Source organism: Zalophus californianus, chromosome 11 (genome assembly GCF_009762305.2).
Source record: "Zalophus californianus isolate mZalCal1 chromosome 11, mZalCal1.pri.v2, whole genome shotgun sequence".
Taxonomy (NCBI): Eukaryota; Metazoa; Chordata; class Mammalia; order Carnivora; family Otariidae; genus Zalophus; species Zalophus californianus.
The window spans coordinates 97,198,214-97,224,848 of record NC_045605.1 but is presented as its reverse complement, the minus strand read 5'-3'; the positions used below and the strand labels follow the sequence as shown (position 1 = coordinate 97,224,848).

General features: G+C 37.9%; 1 protein-coding gene across 4 annotated transcripts in view; it reads left to right on the top strand.

Moving 5' to 3' along the window:
- The window catches only part of CKAP5 (cytoskeleton associated protein 5), a 102,367-nt gene that overhangs the window by 23,720 nt on the left and 52,012 nt on the right, over window positions 1-26,635 (top strand). For 3 of the 4 annotated variants that reach the window (XM_027579715.1, XM_027579717.2, XM_027579718.1), the window contains exons 2-8: window positions 14,424-14,517; window positions 15,228-15,421; window positions 17,110-17,316; window positions 20,889-21,060; window positions 21,927-22,059; window positions 22,523-22,623; window positions 24,430-24,543. In XM_027579715.1, coding sequence (XP_027435516.1) covers window positions 14,461-14,517; window positions 15,228-15,421; window positions 17,110-17,316; window positions 20,889-21,060; window positions 21,927-22,059; window positions 22,523-22,623; window positions 24,430-24,543 — 978 coding nt within the window. In that variant the 5' untranslated portion in view covers window positions 14,424-14,460. Of the gene's footprint in view, window positions 1-176; window positions 305-14,423; window positions 14,518-15,227; window positions 15,422-17,109; window positions 17,317-20,888; window positions 21,061-21,926; window positions 22,060-22,522; window positions 22,624-24,429; window positions 24,544-26,635 lie in introns of those variants that run through there. The other variant, XM_027579716.1, reaches the window with a different exon arrangement.

Here is a 26,635-nt window from a genome sequence, read left to right as displayed (position 1 = left end):
TAATTCACAGCCGGGTTTAGCTTTCCATCTCCCCAGAGGCCTGTTTGGTGTGGGTCCCCCTTTTGGAGATATTAACAGTGATGTTTACTAGGGAGAGTCTAGTTAATCTTCTGTCCTGCTGATATGAATAGCAGGATGTGAGAGCTCAGAGACACCTCTTTACTCTTCCCCTTCAGAAGGAATTTGTGAGAGGCCACCATGCCAGGACTAGGACAGCAAGCACACCCAAGTTCGCCGAGATAACCTGCTAGAGAAGCAGTTCAGATTTCTGGCTTCCTGATAATGCAGACTACTCCAGCAAGAGGTTAATACTTGTCCTTGTTAACGGGAATTACCTGGAGGCAGTGAGGTTTTTTAAATTAGAGGGAAGGGCTTGTCATTTTGTTACTGGTTACTTAGAGATGAGCTTTTGTCTGGCTTGGCCAAGTAATAAAAATTTTTAGTTTTCTGTGACAGTTACATAATTGTTATGCTTCTTTAGTCCATTTGTCCTTCCAATACAAGGTTTGAGTACAGCTTTCTGGGCCTGTATGTGTGTTGTTTTGTCCCTATATTATAATAATTTTTTTTGGAGTGAATCTATTATCATACTTTATTGGTCATTCAAAGGGGTTGCTTTTTGAATGGGCAGAAATTTTCCTCATACTTACCTCACACTTATTCTGTGCTTTTGCAGTAGCATTTCCTTAGCCAGAAGTGAGAGTCCAGGAATGGTAATCAGATCCAGGTCTCTTGTATTGTGATAGTGAAGAGCTTTTGTAGGTCAAGAGCTTGGGAATTAGCCATAAAATAGTTCACTGCCACAGCTTCTTCCCAAGTAGAAAGCCAAAACAGTCTGTTTAGTAGCTGTATAATTATTCTTATAGACTGTCACATTATAGGAACTTCAAATAAAAGGACCCTACCCTTGGACCTATGAGTGGTGCAGCAGAATTGGTGGACTGAGAGAAAGGAGATACAGATTGTAGGCCCAGCTCTAACATTACTCATGACTTAGTCTCTTGGTGCCTTACTTTTAGCTGGTTGATGAATGAGAAAATGCATAGATTGCTTGGGTCTATATGTTATAATAATACATAATGCATATTTAATAGGTACTTTGTTATTTAATTGAATACTGAAAAATCAGTTTGAAATTTATTATAAGTTCTACCTTTTTTTTTTAAAAGATTTTATTTAATTGACAGAGAGAGAGAGAGAGAGGGAACACAAGCAGGGGGAGTGGGAGAGGGAGAAGCAGGCTTCCCGCCGAGCAGGGAGCCCGATGCGGGGCTCTATCCCAGGACCCTGGGATCATGACCTGAGCTGAAGGCAGTCGCTTAACCAACTGAGCCACCCAGGCGCCCCCTAAGTTCTACCTTTATGTATGACCTTGGAAACATTTCTTAACCTCTGGTCTAAAAATAAATGATTACATCTAAACCTTTTTCAGCAGTAGTGTGGACTGTATGGTATTTTGAGCTCTTTGGAAGATGTTTTAGATACAGCAATGGTTATAAGATTATATTTCTGTAGAACAGATTTATTTTAGCTGGCTTCCTTGCCTTTTCCTCTGTTTCAGGCCAGGGTGAAGCCTCTTGAGAGGTCTGAATAATTTGAAAGTATGAACATTTGTAGTATGGGCTAGATTGAATGAACCATAGTAAGCATCATATATAGTTCAAATTAATTTTATTAATGCTTCTCTTTGTTGGCAACTTTATTCACTCTTGAAGCATCAAACCTTGCTATGTAATGACAGCTTGATTTCCCATGTCTGTGTTTATAAAATCCAGAATCCCCTGTTTAATCCTGGTGCCACATTTCTAACCACTTGAAGATCATATTTCTCAAGTCTAAAACCAAACTCATCATATTCTTCACCTCTTCTCTACTCCCCCAAAAATAAACAATCCAGAACTACTTCTGATATTTTTATGTTATTAGCACTACTGTCCTCCTAGTCACCTAGACTGAAGTCTCCTACTAGGCTCTTCCTACTCCCACATCCATACTTGCTGAGGCTTACTAATTCTAGTTCTTTAATGTAACTCCCTTCAGTCCCCCCTGCCCATCCTCTCCATTCCTAAGACCCCTATGGCTCCTATTTATCTTTGTCCTAGAGTACTGCAATAATTGCCTATCAAGATTATATTTTTCTCTCCCTTTCAGTCCATTCTACATAGATTTGTCTTTCTGAAGTAGATAGGATCACATCATTTCCCTGCTTCCATCATCAGCATCTTCTGCTATTTAGCTTAATATTCAAGATTCTACATGATCTGACCCTAGTCTACCTCTCATCTTAGACTATAATAAATGGAGCCATTCACTGTTCTCTGAACATGCTCTGTACTTTCCTATCTCCAAGACTTGGCCTTTCTTTTCTCAGCCTAGAATATTTCCTTTTCTACTTCGGTTTGTCTGTTTTTTGAAAATCCCACCTGTCATTCAGCACTGAGTTCAGATGCCATCCTTTCTGTGAGATTTTCACTGACCATCCCTCACTCACTGGTGGTTAATCCTATTTTGAATTCCTATAACCCTGATTTATCCCTTGCTAAAAGCACTTTCCACACATAATGTATTTTGTATTATTATTTGTTCAGACTTCTTACCTGTACTCCTATGAGCTTAGGTACATCATTGTTTGCCCATAGGGAAATTCAGTGAATGTGAATGCTTAAGGTAAAATAGGAACAGAGTAATTCCTTATTATTAGACCTTGTTATTAGAAAGGACTCTAACCTGTGCAGCCAACCCATGCACATGTAAAAATGATCAGTAGCTTGAACAGATCATTCTTATTTTTCTTATCACCTAAGGACTTCTGTTTGTAAACTTTGTTAGTTTTTTTTTAAGCAGTTGGTTTTTTTTTTTAAGATTTTATTTATTTGAGAGAGAGAGAGTGAGCACAATGGGGAGTGGGGAGGGAGCCTGAAGCGGGTCTTGATCCCAGGACCTTGGGATCATGACCTGAGCCCAAGGCAGCTGCCTAACAAACTGAGCCACCCAGGCCCCCCTAAAAAGCAGTTTATATTTAATGAAATATAATTTATCTACCACTCTCCATTTAAAGTGTACAATTCAGTGGCTTTTCTAGATTGTGCAGTTATCACCACAGTCAATTTTGAAACATTTTCATTACCCCAGAAAGAAATCCCATACTACACTCCTTAGCCTTCACCCTTTTAATTTCCCCCGAACACTTCAGTCCTAGGCAAACACTGATCTACTTTCTGTCTCTATAGACTTGCCCATTCTGGATATTTCCAATAAATGGAATCATATGTGGTTCTTTGTGACTGGTTTCTTTTAGTAAAAATGTTTTCAAGGTTCATCCATGTTATAGCATTTATTAGTACTTCATTTCTTTTGTGTCATTTTTAAGTGTGCAGGTCACTGGTATCAAATACGTTCAGTGTGTTGTGGAACCATCACTACCACCCATATTCATAATTTTTTTCATTTTGGAAAACTGAAGCTTTATACCCCATTCCCCAGTCCATCCATTCACTAGCAACAACCATTCTCCTTTATGTCTCTGATTTTAACTACCTCATTTTAAGTGGAATCATTCAGTATTTGTCTCTTTGTGGCTGGCTTATTTCACGTTAGCCTAATGGCCTCAGGGTTCATCCAGGTTCTAGCACATGTCAGAATTTCTTTTTAAGGCTAAATAATATTCCGTTTTATGTGTATTCCACATTTTAGCTGTTGTGAATAATGTTGCTATGAAATGAACATGGGTATACAAATATGTCTCTAAGACCCTGCTTTCAGTTCTTTTGGGCATATACCCAGAAGTGGAATTGCTGGGTCATATGGTAATTCTATTTTTAATTCTTTGAGAAACTGCCATACTGTTTTCCACAGCAGCTGTACCATTTTACATTCTTTTTTTATTTTTTAAGATTTTATTTATTTAGGGGTGCCTGGGTGGCTCAGTTGTTAAGCGTCTGCCTTCGGCTCAGGTCATGATCCCAGGGTCCTGGGATTGAGCCCCCCATCGGGCTCCCTGCTCGCGGGAAGCCTGCTTCTCCCCCTCCCACCCCCCCCCCCCGCTTGTGTTCCCTCTCTCTCTGTGTCTCTCTGTCAAATAAAACCTTAAAAAAAAAAAAAGATTTTATTTATTTATACGAGAGAATGAGTGAGTGAGAGATAGCACCAGCAGGGGGAAGAACAGAGGGAGAGGGAGAAGCAGACTCCCTGTTGAGCAGGGAGCCCGATGTAGGGCTCATCCCCAATTCTGGGATTATGACTTGACCTGAAGGCAGTCGCTAGACCAGCTGAGCCATCCAGGTGCTCCCCAGCCTTTACATTCCTAACAACAGTGTACAAGGGTCTCAATTTCCCTGCATCCTTGTCAACACTTGTTTTGTTTTGATAGTAGCCATCCTAATAGGTGTGAGGTAGTATCTTAACAGTTTTGATACGCATTTCCATAATGATTAATAATGTTGAGCATCTTCTCATGTGCTTATTGGCCATTTGTAGATTTTCTCTGGAGAAGTGTCTAGTCTAAAGTCCTTTGCCCGTTTTTTAATTGGGTTGTTTGTTGTTTTTGAGTTTTAGGAGTTGGGATTTTTTAGAGCAGGCTCAGTCCCACGACCCCGAGATCATGACCTGAGCCAAAATCAAGAGTCAGGCACTTAACCAACTGAGCCACCCAGGCACCCCTTAGGAGTTCTTTATAGTACTTCATTTCTTTTTATTATTGAATAATATTTCATTGGTATGGACTTAACCATATTTTTTTTATCTGTTCATCAATGGATGGACATTTGGGTGGTTCCCATTCTTTGGCTCTTGCGATTGTTAGTTTGGTTTCAGTTTGCTGTGTATATTGAAAGCAGTACTACATACCTCTAAAGAAAACATTTGACCTTTACTTTAACTTATGTGACTTTTTATGAAATTGTTACATTGTATTCTATGTGTATTCCATTTTATACAGATTCTGAGGTTCCTCTTCATTACTCCCTGTATATATTCTGAATGTTCCCAAGGCCTTTACTTTCCTTTGTGATAATGGCTAGTTAGCATTTGCAGATAGAAGCAAAGTTCAGCTTTCAAGTAAGGGCTAACTTTAAGGACCCCTTCTCCAAATGTTCTAGAATTATAGTCAGAAATTTAGAACTAAAATGAATTATAGCCATCATAGTCTACCATCCTTTTGTTTTTTATTAATCTCAAGGAAAGATTTTCCTTATCAGTTGGTAGAGCCATCTCAGTAGAATGGGGGCATTGGGGCGGGCGGGGGCAGAGGGAAGGGGGGGTTCCACTGCATGAATAATTCCAAATTACAATTACAACTAAAACTGAGGTCATTCCCCTCTTTTCCAAAGGCAGGTTAACAGTGTTTTAAGGCCCAGTTGGGTAGTTAGACTTGATTATTAGGCAGCTGCTGATTAGGGATGATTCCTCCTTAAATTTTAAATTTAAATATCTATATTATGTAAGTCCTTTTGGAGGCAAATAAACTTGTTTTTCATATTATGCTCATTTACTCTTTATATTTTCTTTTTCTTTTAAGATTGTGTTTATTTATTTGACAGAGAGAGTACAAGCAGAGGGAGAGGGAGAAGCAGGCTCCCCGCCGAGCAGGGAGCCTGATGAGGGCCTGGATCCCAGGACCCTGAAATCATGACCTGAGCTGAAGGCAGACACTTAACCAACTGAGCCACCCAGGCGCCCCTACTCTGTATTTTCTTTCTTTTTTTTTCCTTTATATTCTAACCAAATTAAGTAATCACCAAAATAAATCTTTTTTTTTAAGATTTTATTTATTTATTTGACAGAGAGAGAGATAGTGAGAACAGGAACACAAGCAGGGGGAGTGGGAGAGAGAGAAGCAGACTCCCTGTTGAGCAGGGAGCCCGATGTGGGACTCCATCCCAGGACCCTGGGATCATGACCTGAGTGGAAGACGGATGCTTAATGACTGAACCACCCAGGTGCCCATAAATCTTATTGTTTTAAAGTTTGAATAGTTTTCACTATAAATAATCTAGAAACCATATGTAGATAAATTGTAAGAATTTCACCAAATTAGAATTCAAGAAATCTCTCCTTAGACCAGTCTCTCCTACTTAGGTGACCTTGGGTAAGACACCAAACCTCAGAGTCCATAGTCTTTCATGGTTCGTCTCCCCCTTCGACTTCCCCCCACTTCATTCTTCCCCTCCTGCTATCTTCTTCTTCTTCTTCTTCTTTTTTTTAACATATAATGTATTATTTGCTTCAGAGGTACAGGGGGTTCTAGAGGGGAGGGGGGTGGGAGGATGGGTTAGCCTGGTGATGGGTATTAAAGAGGGCACATTCTGCATGGAGCACCGGGTGTTATACGCAAACAATGAATCATGGAACACTATATCAAAAACTAATGATGTGATGTATGGTGATTAACATGAAATAAAAAAATTATAAGAAAAAAGACACCAAACCTATTTCCCTGTATGTAAAAAGAGGATAATTATATTTGCTTTATCCCTTTGTTTGCTTTGTTTTTTGTGGGTTTTTGATTTTGAGCATTGTGAGAATAGAGATTAATGAGACAAAAAAAGCTCTTGCTCGAGGGAATCTTAGAGTTTAGTAAGAAAGAGCTGCATAACTAAGAATAATACAGAAACTAGGGGCGCCTGGGTGGCTCAGTCATTAAGCATCTGCCTTCGGCTCAGGTTGTGATCCCAGGGTCCTGGGATCGAGCCCTGCATCAGGCTCCCTGCTCAGCGGGAAGCCTGCTTCTCCCTCACCCACTCGGCCTGCTTGTGTTCCCTCTCTCGCTGTGTCTCTCTCTCTCAAATAAATTTTAAAAAAAATCTTAAAAATACAGAAACACAAGAAAACCCAATGAGGTAATAAAACTGTGCTTGCATTTACATTGTGAAATACATAGAAGTGATTAAATGTCTTCCTCACTAGATTCTCAAATAAGAAAATTATTGTAAAATATAAAGTACTATTGGAATATATGATTGGTATAAACTGAAGCCTGCCCTCTCTAGCCCTCTCCCATTCCCCCTGCTTGTGTTCCCTCTCTCGCTGTGTCTCTGTCAAATAAATAAAATCTTTAAAAAAGAAAATGTAGGCCATAAATCACAATAATGTTAGAAGGACCCGTGTATTTGTCACCAATAGAAATAATTTTCATAATCACATGATGTGATACAATGTATCAAAATATTTTTGTTCATTAGAACTTCAGAATTATAGTAATTATTAAACCTGCTAGATTTTATTTAATTTATTAATGGAGAAAATATATTCACATTTTAAAATAAATATTTTGATAATTGATTATATTTTAAAATAATCTGGCATAATCTTACATATTTTAAGCATTAAGAAATATTCTGGGGGTGCCTGTGTGGCTCAATTGTTAAGCGAGTGACCCTTGATTTCAGCTCAGGTCATGATCTCAGGGTTGTGAGATTGAGCTCCTCGTGGGGCTCTACACTCAGCGGGGAACCTGCTTAAGATTGTCTCCCACTCTCTCCCTCTGCCCCTCTTCCCACTCATGCATGTGCTCACTTGTGCTCTCTCTCTCTCTCTTAAATAAAAAGAGAGAGAAATATTCCAAAGAAGGTGTCTAATACTTTACCAGGGGCCTATGGCACAAAAAAGAACCTCTTTTGTAGACTCTTAAAGTGGGATATAAATGTACTAATTCCATTTTATATTTGAAGGAGCAAGAGATACATGGTCATGCCCCCAAATGTTAATTAGACCAAAAAAAAAAGCAAAAGCTGTAGTTTGTAGTTTCAGTTCTTTATTTGGTCAATGCATACATAAAAGTAAAAAAGGTAAAGTGACTATAATAAAGTTTAAAAAGGTTTGTACATTATGTGGGGGAGCCTGGGTGGCTCAGTCAGTTAAGTGTCCAACTCTATCTCGGCTCAAGTCTTGGCCTCACGGTCATGAGTTTGAGCCCCGTGTTTGGCTCCACACCTAGCTTAAAAAAAAAGGCCTATACATAAATGTGTAATATATTTTATTTTCTTCCTTTTTTTTTTTTAAGATTTTATTTATTTATCTGACAGCGAGAGAGGGAACACAAGCAGGGGGAGTGGGAAAGGGAGAAGCAGGCTTCCTGCCAAGCAGGGAGCCCAGTGCGGGGCTTGATCTTAGGACCCTGTGATCATGACCTGACCCGAAGGCAGTCGCTTAACCAACTGAGCCACCCAGGTGCCCCTCTTTCTTTCTTTTTTTAAGATTTTATTTATAATTATTTGAGAGAGAGAGATCACGAGCAGGGGGAAGGGTAGAGGGAGAAGCAGACTCCCCGCTGAACAGGGAGCCTGACTCGGGACTCAATCCCAGGACCCTGAGATCATGACCCAACCTCAAGCCAGGCGCTTAACCGGCTGAGCCACCCAGGTGCCCCTATTTTATTTTATTTCAGACATTCAATTTATAACTTGTATTTTTTCAAACAACTGTTAAGAGTAAAATGTTGACTAAATTCAGTTTGGGGTATTTGTGTTTGCTCTTTTAATCCTGTAGAATTACAAAATAAAGTCAATTGTAATTTGGAAATAAGTATTTTCAAATTAGGAATGCCAACTACTGAAAATTGCTAACATTTATTGAGTCCTTGTTAGATGCCAAGTACCTAGTTTTAAGAGTTTTAGATGGACTAACTCCTTTAATACCCACAGTAACCCTATGAGGTAGGCTTATCCCCTACTGATATCCCCACTTTACACACAAGCATGCTGAGGCAGTACATTTGCCTAAGTAATTTGCACAAGGTCTCCTCTTAAGTGGTGGTTTTGAAGATACAGAATTTTTTTTTTTAATTTAGATTTCCAGATAGAAATAGAAGGCGATAAAATTTTCAAGTTTGATAAAACTGTTAGTGCATTTTGGATTATTGTGTTTTTTTCCCCTTCCCCAGCAGACATTTATTGATCATTTTATATGTGCCAGACAGTGTGCATGATGGTGGATTGAGGGCGCATCTACCTGTCCTGTAAATGCTGGTGTCATCTGAACTCTGTCCTGGACCCTCTTCTTACTGTGTACTCTTCCTCAGTGCTATCGTCCTTCCCCTTGGTTTTAATTACATTTATCTACTGGTAACTTGTAAATTTTTATCTCCAGGCTAGATCTGTCTCTTGAGCTCCAGGCTTAAATCTCCAAATGCTGTACTTGTCTACACTTGTGTGTATCTCAAACAGCTTGTCCAAAACTTCATCTTTCTCCCTCTCTTATACCCCTTCTACATTCACTCTGTAAGAACATTCTTTAACACTCCTTATATCTCTAAAATCCATCCGTTTTCCTTTATCTGCATTGCTACTATCCTTAGGTCCAGGCCACCATCATCTTTGTTCTAGACCACTGTATGCTCACTGATTTCCTTCCATTGTTACTGCCTTCCAAACCATTCTTTACATTGCCTTTTTACATGTACAACATACAGTTTTCAAAAAATGCAGGTTTGATGGCATATGTAATGCTTCCTGTTTACAGTCCTTCAAAGTTTCATTTTACACTTGGGGTGAAGTTCAAATTCCTTAACATTGCCCACAAGACCTTCCAAGGTTTGATCTGAACTACTTTCCAGCCTAACTTTACACCCCCGTACTTTCTGTGTTGCATTTTATACTTTATCCTTACTGAACTTTTTTCAGTTCCTCAAAGTACTATAATAAAAGAAGTTAGAATAGGTGCTATGGCAGTTTCTAAACTCTTAGCTCCATTTCTGTACTTGTCTCTGATATATTTGTGAACGAGCACAAGTCTTTGGACCACATTTTGAGTAGCTTTGAACTACAGTACACACATGGATCAATTTTACAAATGAAATACTGAATGAAAAAAGGAAGTTATGGAAGACAATACACAGATAATACTTTTCTAAGGCTCACAAATAAGCACAGTTAATTTTGTTGTTTAGGGATGTGTGATTGTGACTGGCATAAAACTAAATGAACTTCAGGAAAGTGCTTCTGTGGGAAGAAGGTTGGGGTAGGAAAGAAATGCACAGATGCAGTAATGTTAATGGTAGTGTTCTAATTTTTAGACTGGGTGTTAGGTCATCGGGTCAATTTTATTGTAATGCTTCATAACTTACATATTGTGTATATTTTCTTGTATATGTAAAAAACTGAATTCTAAAGTTAATATTGAAATTAAAACAATTATGGGAGAATATTAGTGAATAAGTCCTTTTTTTTCTTAGTATATCAATCCTAGAAGAAGACAAACACAGAGCAAGAGTCCCCAGTGCCACATTTGTTGTTTTTTTTTTTAAAGATTTTATTTATTTATTTGAGAGAGAGAATGAGAGATAGAGAGCACGAGAGGGAAGAGGGTCAGAGGGAGAAGCAGACTCCCTGCTGAGCAGGGAGCCCGATGCAGGACTCGATCCCGGGACTCCAGGATCATGACCTGAGCCGAAGGCAGTCGCCTAACCAACTGAGCCCCCCAGGCGCCCCCCAGTGCCACATTTGTAAACAAACACTGTATTCATTATTTCAGTGGCTGGGGAAGTTTTGGTATGAAGCAAGCCTTTCCTTTGACTAGAAAGAAGCAAAGCCATAAACACCAATTTTTAAAAACTCAGACAATAAAGTAGTAGAAGCCATTTCAGAAAGTATCACATAATGGCATCTAAATTTTATATGAGGCAATTAGGTTGGATAACCTTTTTCTTCATGTTTCTAAAAGCAACCAACAGAAAAAAAGAAAAAGTATGCAGTGAACTTAAAGAATACTGACAGTCAAATACTGACAGTTCACATTCTCTTGGTTGGAAAATGTTTTGAAAGCTTTCATTGAGTGTCTTAAAAAAACAAAAACAAAAAACTCAGGAGATACTGCCTTTGAAGCTCCAACTTGTGACAAGAAAGTAACTTTGGAGGATTTCAACCCAGGCTGCACATTAGAATTACCTGAGAACTTAAAAAAAAAAAAAGAAAAAGTTTCCAGTGAGATGAAATTCACATAACAAAATTAACTCTTTTAAAGTGAACAATTCAGTTGCATTTTGTATAGTCACAATGTTGTGCCAGCGGCACCTTTGTCTAGTTTTCAAAACATTTTCATCACACCAAAGTAAAACTCCTTACCCATTAAGCTGTTAGTTTCTATTTCCCACTCTCTCCAACTCCTGGCAACCCCCAGTCTGCATTCGGTCTCTAAGGATTGATCTATTCTGGACATTTCATATAAATGGAATCCTACAATATGGGACCTTTTGTGTTTGGTTTCTTTCACTTAGCATCATGTTTATGAAGTTCATCTGTGTGGTAGCCTATATCAGTACTTCATTCCCTTTTATGGTTGAATAATAGGCTATTGTAATTACATATCAGAATTTGTTTATTCATCCATTGATGACGATTTGGGATATTTATTGCCTCAGGTGAATAGTGCTGCTATGAACATGCATGTACATGTACTTGTTGGAATACCTGTTTTCAATTCTTTGGGTATATACCCAGAAGAAGAATTGCAGAGCCATATGATAATTCTATGTTTAACTTTTTAAGGAACCACCAAATTGGTTTACATGGTGGCTGTACTATTTTCCTTTCACTTGGGGAACTCAAAAATCCACAGATCTAGTAATTTTTATTGTATTTTACAAACATATTAGTGTATAGTTACTTGAAAAATTTTTTTAAAAGATTTTTATTTATTTATTTGACAGAGAGCACAGCAGGGGGAGCGGCAGGCAGAGGGAGAGGGAGAGGCAGGGCCCCCTGCAGAGCAGGGAGCCCGACACGGGGCTTGATCCCAGAACCCTGGGATCATGACCTGAGCCGAAGGCAGACGACACTCAGGCGCCCCATTACTTGAAATATTTAAAAAGATGGATCGTTCACTAAAGAGTTTGAGAAACACTGCATAGTTCATTCATTTAAATTGCCATATAATATTGCACTCAATGAATATACCACTATTCATTCATTTTCTGATGAACTAGTGAAGTGTTTTCAGCTTCTGGCCTTTATGAACAACATTGCTGTGAATATCTAGTGTAAGATCTTCTGGAAAGAAGTTGGCATCAATTCCTAGGGTATATACCTAGGAATGAAGTAGAATATGTACGTCTTCAACTTGGGTAATGCTTTATACTTTATAAACTGTACTATTTAATAATATTATAAATACTATTTTTGGTAGTACTATTATTACTGTATACTGTACTACTTTATACTGTACTACTACAGGCTGTACTATTTAATAATATAAATACTATTATTGGTAGTACTATTATTACTGTATACTGTACTACTTTATAAACTGCTGTACTATTTAATAATATTATAAATACTATTGGTAGTACTATTATTACTGTATACTGTACTACTTTATAAACTGCTGTACTATTTTATCTTCTGCCATTGCTGCAGAATCTCTATTAAGATTTGATTCGTTCTCTAAAACACACTGCTATTGTTCTCAGGGTTCTGGGGGTTTTGGAGAGAAGTCTTAATGAAAATTCCACTTGCTCTAATAAACTTAAGTCTTCAGGTACACAACTTTCACTGGGATATTCCATACATTTCGATGGGAGGGAACGGGTTGTAAAAAAAGAGGCATTGACTGAATCATAATATGATTCCAGTTTTGTGTTTCAGGCAAGTTACATAAATTTTATGAGCCTAGGGTGTAAAGTGGAGAGAATATCTTTCTTTGATGTAGTTGTTGTTAGTATAAAGTGAATCAACATGTTTAAAAAGTACTCCACACAGCACCCAATTCATAGTAGACAACATCAAGGTACATATTCATTAAACAAATATTTATTGGAGGTGTATTTTATGTAAGACTGAGACTGGGGATGGAGCGATGAGCAGGATCCCTTCTATATTATATATAATACTGAAAAATTGGAAATGATCTAAATGTCCAATGTTAAGATTGTTTAATTTTGGTATATTTATAAAATGGAGTGCTATGTAGCCTTTAAACATCATGTTCTCAAACATGGGAAAATGTGGCTATATGAGAAAAAGATTATGAGAGGATTATCCCTGTCTCTTTCATATAGTTTATACACTGCATGTTCATTGAAAAAACTCTAGGGGCACCTGGGTGGTACAGTTGGTTAAGCCTTGGACTCTTGGTTTGGGCTCAGATCTTGATCTCAGGATCATAAGATCCAGCTTTGCATCGGGCTCTGTGCAGAGCACAGAGTCTACTAAAGTTTCTCTCTCCCTCTTCCCCCAAGTAAATAAATAAATCTTAAAAAGAAAAGAAAAAACTCTGGAAGGATTCAAGTGGATATACACTTCAGTACTTATCATGGTTAATAATTGGTGGTAAAATTGTGTTTTAATACTTCCTTCATATTTTGTCTACCTTCCAGATTTTCTGCGGTTGACATACATTACTTTTATCATCAGAAAAAAGGTGTTATCTAAATGAATAGTATAAAGTTGGTAAAGGAATGTTGACTATAAACCTAACTAAAAATGATATAAAGTTTATAAAGGAATGGTTTATTCAAGGGTTTAATTTTTTTACTAGTTTATGTAATCATACTTTCTAGAGTCATATTTACCAGAATTAGGTAGAGAGCTGGATAACACTGAGATTTTTCCATATTGATTATTATCTAAAGGAATTTTAGGTTAACGTTTATATGTATGACTTTCTTTGAAACTCTCTTCTTGCTCTTGTAAAGGCCAGGTAGCTCAGCTCTTCAGTTTTGTCCTGGCTTTGTTATATACCTAGGAAGTTTCCATTTGGGAAAATATGTAAGCATCTTTTTTTTTTTAAGTTTTATTTATTTAAGCAATCTCTACACCCAACGTGGGGCTTGAACTCACAACCCTGAGATCAAGAGTTGCATGCTCTTCTGACTGAGCCAGCCAAATGCACCATTTTTTAAATTTTTAAAATTTTTAATTTTAATTTTTTTTCAAAGATTTTGTTTATTTGACAGAGAGATAGAGAGTGCAAGTAGGCAGAGTGGCAGGCAGAGGGAGAGGGAGAAGCAGGCTCTCCGCTGAGCAGGGAGCCGGACGTGGGGCTCAATCCCAAGACCCCAGGATCATGACCTGAGCCGAAGGCAGCCACTTAACCAACTGAGCCACCCAGGTGCCCCGATGTGCCATTTTTTTTTAAACAAATATCTATCCCCTTTAGATTCATTTAGACTTTTTTTTAATTTTGATTGTTTGTTTACTTAGGTAAGCTCTACGCCCAACATGGGGCTTGAACTCACAACCCTGAGATCAGTAGTCACATGCTCTACCAGCTAAGCCAGCCAAGGTGCCCCTCATTTAGATTTTTTTGGTTAACTTTTTTCTTCTACTTTTTAAATGTTTGATTAATGGAATTAAATGGGCATTTGATGAAAGAATGAGCTTTTTTACTCTTATTGGGGCATACATGATAAAATAATAATCTCAGTAAATTCATTTTGTCTTACAAGACTGCTTGATTGCTAGACTTAACTAGTTACCAATTTGTTTGACCAGGAATTACTCTTAATTCTGAGGAGAAACTGGAAGCACAATGGGAGATGACAGTGAGTGGATGAAGTTGCCGGTTGATCAGAAATGTGAACACAAGGTAAGACTTTCCTGGAACTCAGATTTCAGTGTCATTGGCTTATTTTGTCAGCACTCCCATACCTCTATGGTACAGTGTAGAGCTGCCTGATGATTACACAATACAACTGAGAAACAACATGCTTTGGAGATTAGACAATAGTATGATTTCTCATTTTTTAAAAAAGATTTTATTTATTTGAAAGAGAGAGAGCGCGTGTGCTCGAGTGAGTGAGGGGAGGTGCAGAGGGAGAGAGAGGGGAGAATGTCAAGCAGATTACTTGCTCATCGCAGAGCCTAATGTGGGGCTTGATCTCACAACCCCGAGATCGTGACCTGAGGTGAAATCAGAGTCACATGGCCGCTTAACTGCCTGAGCCAGCTGGGTGCCCCTGATATCTCATTTTTGAATCATTACATCTTTGATTGTAAGTTGCATCTTTAATTGTAAGTTACGTATTACAAAAAAGGAAAAACTAATACTTGGATACAAAGTGAGATATGTTTATAGTGTTAGGAATTCTAGATGGCCTTGGAAGAATATCGCAAATATTAAACACAAGAAAAAGTTTATAAGCTAATCTTCTTTGAAAACTCTTAAACTTTTTTGTTCTAATTATGGGGTCCTTTATTCAAATTACCTGGTATAGGGTAGTCATCTCCCCACCCCCCAATTAACAGTAGATAATAATATCATTAAATTGTGGTTGTTTCAAAATACTTTTCTTTTAGCTCTGGAAAGCAAGGTTAAGTGGGTATGAAGAGGCCCTGAAGATCTTCCAGAAAATAAAGGATGAAAAGAGCCCAGAATGGTCCAAATTTTTAGGACTGATCAAAAAATTTGTGACTGATTCCAATGCAGTGGTTCAGTTGAAAGGATTAGAAGCTGCACTTGTTTATGTTGAAAATGCCCATGTAGCAGGAAGGTAAGTTGTTTCCTTCCAACTATTCTGGTAAAACCCTTCTCTCGTGCTGCATCAATTAATTTGTGTATATTTGTGGATCACTGTCCTTAGTTATTAGCACTTTTAGAAGATAATTAATTTTCTTACTTTCATAGCTCCTTGGTACTTGTTTTTCATTTGGTTCTTATCTACCCTCAGAAATCTAAATGGTACATGAGATCTCTAAAGAGGAGCAAATTAGAAACAAAATCTTGAAAACCGTACCTTAAGGTTTGATGAGCAAGTGAGTTTCCTTTTGAGCCTTTTGTGTGGGAATTAACTTTAAACCAGAGGGAAAACCTCTAGTAACTTTTGGAAGACACTTGAGGGTGTTAGCAAAGGAATTATCAGAATTCCAGTGGAAAGCATTTGGGTATTACAAAAATCTCTTTCTACAAGGCTTCCCAGCAAGGTGATCTGAGAAACACATCTTTCTCTCTGTGGTGATTAGGCATTTTTATCTCTTAGGAGAGGTGTTGCTAACTAAACAGCCTCTGTGACTCCTGGCCAATATGACTTGAGCTGCAGATGATCTAGGTTTCTAATCACCCACTCTCCCATACCTCAGAAACCTGGTTTTCTAATGCTAGTCTTGATGTCATTGAAAGGAGCCCTCCATAAAAAAAGGGGGGGGAGGAACCCTCGACTTAATTGCGCAAGAAAATATATACTTGACTTACTTCAAAGATTATACCAATAAAGATAATCGTTAACCTGACAGTTTTGTTACCAGCATCACTGAGTTTCCCTTGCCATTAGTGAGAACATTGCTTTATTTTATTTTTTTAAAGATTTTATTTATTTATTTGATAGAGAGACACAGCGAGGGGGAACATAAGCAGGGGGAGTGGGAGAGGGAGAAGCAGGCTTCCCGCAGAGCAGGGAGCCCAATGCGGAGCTCGATCCCAGGACCCCAGGATCACGACCTGAGCCAAAGGCAGATGCCTAATGGCTGAGCCACCCAGGCGCCCTGAGAACATTGCTTTTTTTTTAAATTGCATTTTTCTTCTGATACCATAAACTTTTTTGACAAATACATGTAGTCCCAACCCACTCATTTCCTCTGATTTACAATGATAAAGGTTTTATTTAATTTAGAAGAGACTCAAAATAGTAAAGTTACTGTAAAGTCTTGCCAAGGAATCAGGAGCAGCCTTTTGTTATTAAAGGTACATACCCATTCCCTCCGTGAAGAAATTCTCTTGTTCCAAGAAATGTTTAAAATGACCTTTTAAAATTTTTTCAAAAAAGCAAGAACTCTGTAATTCTATTTTTTTTTAATATATCTGTATGTATATCTATCTATGTATCTGTCCATGCATATAGAGAGAGAAATCTGCAAGGATGGATACCAAATAGTTGAAAGTAGTTTTCTCTGGGTAATAGGATGTCAAGGGATTTTTGTTTTCTTATTTGAATTTTCTACATTTATAAAGAGAAAATATGGTTCTGTGTCATTGTCTTGTGTGACATGTCTTATACTTTTATTTGCATAAGTTTGTCTTTCATGTCTTTTTTGAACATAAAAAATTAGAGACTCATTTACTTTATTTCTAAGCATTTAAAAAAGTATTTGTCGTGTTTCCCCCTCCCCCCATGACCTTTTCCAGCTCTTCCTACTAAAGTGTGTTTTTGTGTGTGGTGGTGGTTGTTTGTACTCTATATTACAGAACCACAGGTGAAGTTGTGTCGGGTGTCGTAAGTAAAGTGTTCAACCAACCCAAAGCCAAAGCCAAGGAGCTAGGCATTGAGATTTGTCTAATGTACATAGAGATTGAGAAAGGAGAGGCTGTGCAAGAAGAGCTCCTAAAAGGCCTGGACAACAAGAACCCCAAGATTGTAGTGGCCTGCATAGAGACACTGAGGAAAGCCTTAAGGTAAGACTTACTGCTTTAGTTCTGTGAACTAGAATATCTCAGTTGAATTTGAGTTCCTGGCTTAAACAGAAATGAAAACGGCTGGACTTGACTTGGTGTGCCACGCTAACCAGGAAAAGGGACCTGGGAAGCTAGTCATTCCTCAAGTGTGGTGCTTTCTATTCAGTGATTTTAGCCTTCAACTGGTATTACATAGTTATTTTTTCTAAATCCTCTTCTAATGAAGATGAGCAGGGGGGATTCCTGACCTGTTTTCAAATTAGGAATTGGCCTTTTCGTGGAAAAGCACTCCTCAGGATATTTAGGCAGTCCTCTTGTTATCCTCAAGCATATTTATGTCCTTTGAAATGTTGGCTAAAGACTGTTTATTTGCTAAAGCAGACCTTTGTTTAGATGCCTTTTTAGTAAAGTAGAAGTAAATACTATATGCCTTTAAACAGAAACAGCAATAGCAAACAGAAAATAACTTTTATGAAATAAGTGGTTTTCAATGCTGGAATTTCTTGTTTGGCAGTGAAGTTTTTCATGAATGAGATCTTTTTCAGGAACAAGTGGCTGTAATTTGGTATGGAAATCCGAATTAGACAAACCACTAGTTTGTTCTGATTTGGCAGTCCTTTTAATCTGATATCCTGTCCCCATTACTATCCACATGGGAAACTTTAGAAAGCAGCTCTAGTGAAATCCTAAATGTGTGGTCTATGGCGTGACGATCATCCCAACTCAGCTCGCTTGCAGTTTTGTGTATGACCTACTTCTTAGAGAAAATGCTTCCTTTGGTGTTTATCTTACATAGAAATACCAAAATTCCTAAATTTTGTTAAATGATCCTCAATTTGTAAGTCTTAAACTTTTACATTGTCTTTCGCTTGGTTCATAAAGTTCTTTTATAAAATTTCTAAAATTTGACTTTGACTTAGATTCTTGTGTAATAAATTTTTCCTCATTTCAAGCCTAGTATAGTCTAGTAGATGTGTTTTTATGAGTAGTAGTTTTTATGAGTAGTGTGCTCAATCATCTTAGAAATTTATTGAATTAACTTGGTTATCAAGACTGTGCTTGTCTCGGGGTGCCTGGCTGGCTCAGTTGGTGGAGCATACGACTCTTGATCTTGGGGTTGGGGCTACTTAAAAATAAAATTAAAAAAAAATTTAAAGACTGTGCTTATCTCTGTAGATATGTTCTGTCGTTAGTAATGGATCTCTCTCTCTCTTTTTTTAAGATTTTATTTATTTATCTGACAGAGAGACAGCTAGAACGGGAACCCAAGCAGGGGAGGTGGGAGAGGGAGAAGCAGGCTTCCTGCTGAGCAGGGAGCCCGATGGTGGGCTCGATCATAGGACTCCGGGATCATGACCTGAGCTGAAGGCAGACACTAAACAACTGAGCCACCCAGGTGCCTCAGTAATGGATCTCTTAATAAAAACATGTATTGTGCTATAATCAGCCTTTAAAGATTTTATTTATTTAAGAGAGAGAGCATGAGCAGGGGGAAGGGTAGAGGGAGAGGGAGAAGAAGACTTCCGGCTGAGCAGGGAGCCCAACTCGGGACTCAATCCCAGGACCCTGAGATCATGAGCCAAAGGCAGAGGCAGATGCTTAACTGACTGAACCACCCAGGCACCCCCCATATATGGTTTTCTATAGTAATATGTTTAGTATCAAGATTAGGTTTTGTTTTATTAATCTGTTTTCCATGTGGACCTATTCTGTAGGTTTTTCTTAGATCTTTCGGTTGGCCAGGATAGTGAAACAAAGAAATCGGATGAGACAAATCTGATAATGTAAAGGAGGACTCCGAGATCCCAAACGTTAGGTTCTTCAGGCACAGTGCTGAGTGCCCTGTTTCGTAACCCTAAGTTCTTCTTTTTCCTATAGTCTTAAAGGTCAGCTAAGCCAAGTTAAAATGTTCTTTTCTATTAAAATAAAGGGTATTTTAAAGGAAATCTTGGAGATCATCTTGTTTATTTACATGTTACGATATCTATGTTTAAACTATTTACATACCACGTATCTTTAAATACCATTTCTGAAGGAGAGTATTTTCTGTCTCCTCTAACCTATTGGAATACGTCAGTAGCTATTACTAAAAATTTTTGTTGCATTTGTGTACAGGAGATAAATTTATACACATTAGATAAATAAATAATAGATAAATGAGTTGACCCTTGAACGACACAGGGGTTAGGGGAGCCAACCCCATGCAGTCAAAGATCTGTGTATAAATTTCGACATCCGCAAAACCTAACTACCAGTAGCCTACTGTTGACTGGAAGCCTTAGAGATAACAAACAGTCGATTAACATATTCTGTATATTATCTCTATTATATACTGTATCCTTATAACAAAGTAAGCTAGAGAGAAGAAAATGTTATTAAAATCAAAGGAAGAGAAAAGACATTTATTATAGTACTGTACTGTAAAACATCCATGTTTGAGTGGACCCACACAATTTGAACCTGTGATGTTCAAGGGTCAACTGTATATGAGTTCTACTACAGAAATGTCAGTGTTGTTTCATAACTGAATCCCTCTTGCTCCTGAATTTGTTATGCAGAAATGTTAGCAGTGACTCAGAAAGCTAAATTTGGCCAGTTAGGAAACTTAAAAATATAAAATGTGACAAATATATAAGGTTAAATGTGCTACCTTTTTAAAAGAAGTCAGAATGCAGCTGTTTTCCCCATGAAAAATGGAAGCAAAGAGAGATTTTGGTTGCCTGGAGTTATAGGTGATAAGCTTCGACGTCAGGAATGAAACATGCTGCCAGGATTAGTGATCTGTCAAGTTGAGCGAACCACCTTAATTGTAAGAACTATTAAAAACTTACTGCAAGTAGGAGAGCCTGAGTGGCTCAGTCGTTAAGCGTCTGCCTTCGGCTCAGGTCATGATCCCAGGGTCCTGGGATCGAGCCCTGCATCACAGTCCCTGCTCAGCAGGGAGCCTGCTTCTCCTTCTCCCTCTGCCTGCTGCTTGTCAAATAAATAAAATTATTTGACAGAGAGAGACACAGCGAGAGAGGGAACACAAGCAGGGGGAATGGGAGAGGGAGAAGCAGGCTTCCCGCCGAGCAGGGAGCCTGATGCGGGGCTCGATCCTAGGACCCTGGGATCATGACCTGAGCCGAAGGCAGACGCTTAACGACTGAGCCACCCAGGCACCCCAATAAATAAAATCTTTAAAAAAAAAAACAAAAACTTACTGCAAGTAGATTTCACTCATCTAAGTATGTATAAACTGATTTATGTTTTTAAGCTTTTATATGTATATACATATATATTTAAGATGTTACACAAGTTTGGTCCTTTATAGATTTGAATTATCCCTAATCTGGTTACCTAGAAGGTTAGTTTTAAGATTTTTATATTCTGGACCCTAGACATTAAATAACACTCTTAGAAGAGTGATATCTAAACATAGATGTTAGGAACTCCTTTTTTTTCTGCCTTAAAAAATCTCAACTATTAGTATATAATAAGTACAGAACTACATTTGCGTGAATGAAAGCTAACACTACCCAAATATATTGCATGTTGATGAGGTTTTTTTTTCCCCAACGTTTTACTTCTAGTGAATTTGGTTCTAAAATCATCTTGCTTAAGCCAATTATCAAAGTGTTGCCAAAACTCTTTGAGTCTCGAGAAAAAGCTGTTCGAGATGAAGCAAAACTAATTGCTGTGGAGATTTACAGATGGATTCGGGATGCTCTGAGACCCCCATTACAAAATATAAACTCTGTCCAGGTGAGGCACAAAGTTTTTTTGGTTGTCTTTGCATAAGACTAATATGAAGGTATTTCCTTCCTGTTGTTGATATTTTGTCCTTACAAATAATTATTTTTGTTCTTAATTTTGAAATAATTTGATTTTTTTTCTTCTGAGCATAACTGTCTCTGATTTTATTTTGTCCTCTCAAGTTAAATACCATGCATTCAGTGATTCCCGTGTGTCAGTGTTGAGTCTATAGCAATTTAAAAGATCCCTTTATAATGCTGTTGGGTGGCAGGACTTAATATCTGTTTGGACAACATGCATTTTATCTGTTTTTTATTACAGTTGATTTTAGAGACTTTTTCTGATACAAGTATATCTGAATTCATGAACTAATGAGTGTCCTAAAAAGTGAATTTTATTCTTTTTTCTAAGTGCTTAGACATACATCTTCAGTAGTAAATATGTCAGTTTGATTTATGTTACCAAATGTATATATATTTTTTTAATTTAAATTTAGTTAATTAACATATAATGTATTATTTGTTTCAGGGGTACAGGTCTGTGATTCATCAGTCTTATATAATACCCAGTGCTCATTACAACACATACCCTCCTCAATGTCCATCACCCGTTATCCCATCCCCCCACCCTTCTCCCCTCCAGCAACCCTCAGATTGTTTCCTAAGATTAAAAGTCTCTTAAGGTTTGTCTGCCTCTCGTTTCTTCTTTTTCATTTTTTCCAATGTATACACTTTAAATATATCTTTTCTTTTTGCCCTGTTAGAACCACATAAATAAGAAATTGATTTCTGATGTTAGTTAATATAAATGTTAAGTATTTTCTCTAAAGGTGAGGATGTAGGTATGTTTTTAAAAATATTTTATGGTATTTGTAGTTGAAAGAACTAGAAGAAGAATGGGTCAAATTGCCAACAGGTACTCCTAAACCAAGTCGATTTCTGCGTTCCCAGCAAGAACTAGAAGCTAAATTGGAACAGCAACAGTCAGCTGGTGGCGATGCTGAGGGAGGTAAGCCAATTTTAAACACTGGTTTCTATGAAAATTAGCAAGAACAGGCCCTACCTCAAGAACCTATGTTTACAGGGGCGCCAGTCATTAAGCATCTGCCTTTGGCTCAGGTCATGATCCCGGGGTCCTGGGATCAAGCCCCCCACATCAGTCTCCTTGCTCAGCAGGAAGCCTGCTTCTCCCTCTCCCACTCCTCCTGCTTGTGTTCCCTCTCTCGCTGTGTCTCTCTCTCTCTCTGTCAAATAAATAAATAAATAAAATCTTTAAAAAAAAAAAAGCCAACCTATGTTTACTAAGCACATTTTGTAGGACTGCTATTTAATACAATATCAATTGTTTATAGCATTAATAACTAATTCCTTCTATATCAAGATTTCATCAGGGTGTGAAAGGAGTGATAACTATTTGATAAGTAAAAACCTTCCATCCATTTTTAAGGTTTGTTTTGTTTTTCTCCTGGAAGGTGGTGACGATGGTGATGAGGTGCCACAGATAGATGCTTATGAGCTTTTGGAAGCGGTAGAAATTCTTTCCAAACTTCCCAAGGACTTTTATGACAAAATTGTAAGTAATGGTAACCTTCTTTCATTTATTTCATTTTAAATAATTTCTTGATTATAATTAGATTGTTCTGCTGAGCCCTTTTCCTGGTACACCCCTTTGCACCCCATATCTTCCCTAGTAGAATGAATCAGTTGCTTCTTCTCATACTGCTGTGTGTGTATACCTACTATAGCACTTTCTTTTAACACATCTTACCAAAACTCAGAACATTATTCCTCACTTCTCCTTTTTCCTCATTGTCTCTCTGGTTTTACCTTTAAATATGTGTCAGATTCATCTCCTTTTCTCCATCCCACTGCCACTATTTTACCCCAGCGTTCCTTGACGTTGACACTATTGACATTTTTTCCCAGATAATTCTTGGTTTTGGGGGGCTGTCCTGTGCACTGTAGGATGTTTAGCAGCATCTCTAGCATTTACCCACCAGATATCAGTAATACTATTCCTCAAGTCTGGTAACCAAAAATGTCTCCAGACTGTGCTAAGTGTACCCCAAGAGACACAGTTATCCCCAACGAAGAAACAGTCTTATCCCAACCACCACCATCATCTCTTGTCCCACATGCCATGGTGGTCTTCTTGTAAGACTCCCTGTCTCTGCTCTTGTCTCCTTCCCATCACATTTCCCAATATAATCAAAGCTGTCGTTTTTGAAAATAAAAATCTTCTCATATCACTGCCTCACTCAAATCCTTCCAGTGGCTTCCATGAGTTTAATGTGTTGTCTGAAATCATCCTATAGCCATCGAGGCCACCTAAGGCACCTTTGAGGCCCCTGCTTACCTTGCAGCCTTACCTTCTGTAATTGCTCTCACTCCGTGCCCCTGTCATCCTGAACTCCCCGTATCATATGTGCCACACTCGCTGCCCCCAGCAAGCTCTGGACCTTAATATATGCTGTTTCTGCCTATAACATTCTCCCAGTTCACCCCATAATATTTCTTCATCCACTACATCTCACCTTAAGGATCACTTTTTAGGGGAGATCCTACCTGTCAGTCTAAAAGTAGGTTAAGTCCTCTTGCTGTAATTCCAAAGCAGCCTGTACTTCTCTTCTTATAGTGGCCATGACCTAGTAGTTATTTATTGCAGATCTTCCTAGCTCTGCCAGCAAGCTCCTTCACTCCCCCATTGACTTTGGATTAACAAATACTTGATAAATTAAATCGCGCTGTGATCTTCCCCAGGGTGGCGAGTTTGTCGTCTTCATTATATCCCCAGTTCTTTCAGGTAGTGGGTGTGCAAAATTTTTTAATGATTGCTTGATCTCTAGTGAAGTATTTTCTACTTTATGGCCATAAAACAAAACAATTAGCATTGTACCACCAACGTATAAAACTGATCTCTAAGATTAGAGCAGTTTTGGTGGTTGGTTATGTGTATGTCTTCTTCTGGTCTTTTTAATGTCAATATGGAAATTCCTTTTGCCTGTAGTTGTACCACTATGAGATATCCTAGAAACACTTTCTAGCAATGTTTCCTGTTTAATACTTGCTTACTAACATTTGCCTAGAAAATGAGAAGGAAGTCTATGGCATCCCATTCTTTTACTTATAGAACTTTAGGGCTATGAAATGTTGTGAAAATACTTATTATGTATGGACAAAATTTTATATATATGAGCAAAACATTCTCATGGGCTGCACAGTTTTGCAGCTTTGTTTTTTTTAACCAGCTTTAGAAAAAAGTTTCTTTAAACAAAAAATAATTATATATCTTTGAATTAGCAGCGTGAGAAATAGACTTTTATTTTTTTATTTTGCCTCCTAATTTCTGCCTACAAGTGACTCATTCCGTGCCTTGCAGGAGGCAAAAAAATGGCAAGAGAGGAAAGAAGCTCTGGAGGCTGTAGAAGTACTAGTGAAAAACCCTAAACTGGAAGCAGGCGATTATGCAGATTTAGTCAAAGCATTAAAGAAGGTAAGTGAGAAGAGTGTCAACACTGGTAAGCGGACAGTAGGCCAGGCCTTTGAGTTTCTCGCCATACCCTTGTAAAGGATTGTTTAAAATGATTGTCCTAGGTTAGTTTGGAGGGGTTGGTTTTCAGTTTTTGTTGATTATCATTTTGCTTTATGCTGTCTGGTAGCATACACAAACCTCAGGAAAAAGAGGGGCTTGGTGATGTAGAACCAAATATTCTAGTTTTATAGTTCTATAGGATGAGCTATTTAAATTGGCTCAGATTAATTTAAATTAATGGGACAGATGTTAAATATGAAGAGTATTTTCCCATTAGATAGCAAATTATGCCACCTTGTATATCTGCGTGTAAAGTGAAGGCTGTGTGGTCATCATAAAGCAGGCACGTGCTGAATAAGAAAGAAATGCTTTTAGAAAATACTCCTTTGGTGTTGCTGCTGGTTGATGAATTTGTATGTAGTGGCTTTTCATAAAATCTGAAAGTATAGATCAAATACTGTGAATATAGTTAAAGAGTTTAAGAACAAACTCTAAAGACGTGTTCTTGAATAAAGAAAACGTTAATTTGCTTCTTCAGCCTGAAATTACAGAGGATTAGAATGGTGGGGTGGGTGGTTAATCTTCAGTTATATGCACATATAGGTACAGTAATTCTCATTATTCATAGTGGGTATCTTCTGTAAAGCCATCACAACACTGAATTAGCGAATACTTGACCCAATTGCTCCTAAGGAAACACGGGTGGGGTCCTGCAACCCTTCGGTCTCATCAGTCGATATATAACTTTTCATCAATCAGTCGATATATAACTTGTTTTATTCTATTTGAAGAGGTCTCATTTAATATATATTATTGGTGCATTAACATTGAACTCCTGGCCAACAGCACTGTAAGTCATGCCTGAACAAAGCTTATCTAACACACATAATTTCTGTGTCAGGCCTTTTTGCGCTTAGGAACACTAGACAGCACTTCAGCACTATACTTGGGGGCCATTTTAAACAGTGAAAGCACCAACAGAAATCACAAAAATGAAAACAAAAAAAGAAAGAAAAAGAAATGCAGCACTAAACAGATCATGAAAAAGATACTTGTTTACAGTATGAGAGCTGAAAGAAGAAGGCAGAGTGTTGCTTTGTTCATTCTCAGCTGGGAATGTGCACACCAGGCAACTCAGAGTTTTCACAGCTCTGTGCTTGTCTGTGAATGACTAGGAGAGTGCTGCGAGTATTGATTTGGGGGTTATAAATAAATGTTAACAAGTAGGTGAATTTGCAAATATGAAATCCGTGAGTAACGAGGATGGCTATGTTTTGTCATAGTCAGCTTCCCATGCTTTCCTCCAAGTGAGATTTAGAAGCAGAGATACGATTTTTCCCAATCTTGTTTAGTCCTCAGTCTTCCAATCTTGAAGAGCCCCAAACCCAGGCAAGATTAATTAGAAGGGAATTGCCCAAAGGGAAAAGAGTTCACCAACCTAGAGCATGGGAAGAAAGAGAAAGGGTAGAAAGGCACTAAGAGAGGGAAATGAGATTCTAGTGGCATTGAGAACTTCAGATTCTCTTTAAATTCCAGCATATAATTTTTATCTGTAATCTTAGTTCTTGTCCCTGAATTCTCAGTGCCTCAAATAAAAACTTTTATTTTTTTCTTATCTAATGATACACTATTTATTGATGTTCTCTACATGCATTTTCTTATGCTATTAGCTGTTCAAATAAATACTGTTCTGTGATTTCCATTGACATTTGAATATAAATATACTCTCTCGCTGTATTCTTTACAGAGAGGATCATGGATTTTATATTTGGGTAGACGTAGACAACAGATTTGTGTGAGAAACTTCTCCCTCTTCATATGGCGGAGTGGGGGGCGATTAAAGGTTTACAAACAAGTAAAAATTTTATTTTTGGCTAAAATATTTAAAACAATGAAAAGTTAATTTCGGTTGTATAAATACACCAGGAGCAAGGCATTTTAAAATTTTTTATGTGATTTTACTTGCATGTAAACACAAACTTGATCTCCATATTATGTTGACTTAACAGAGACATGTCAGAAATGGGGAAATGAGGAAATGGAAGAGAATGAG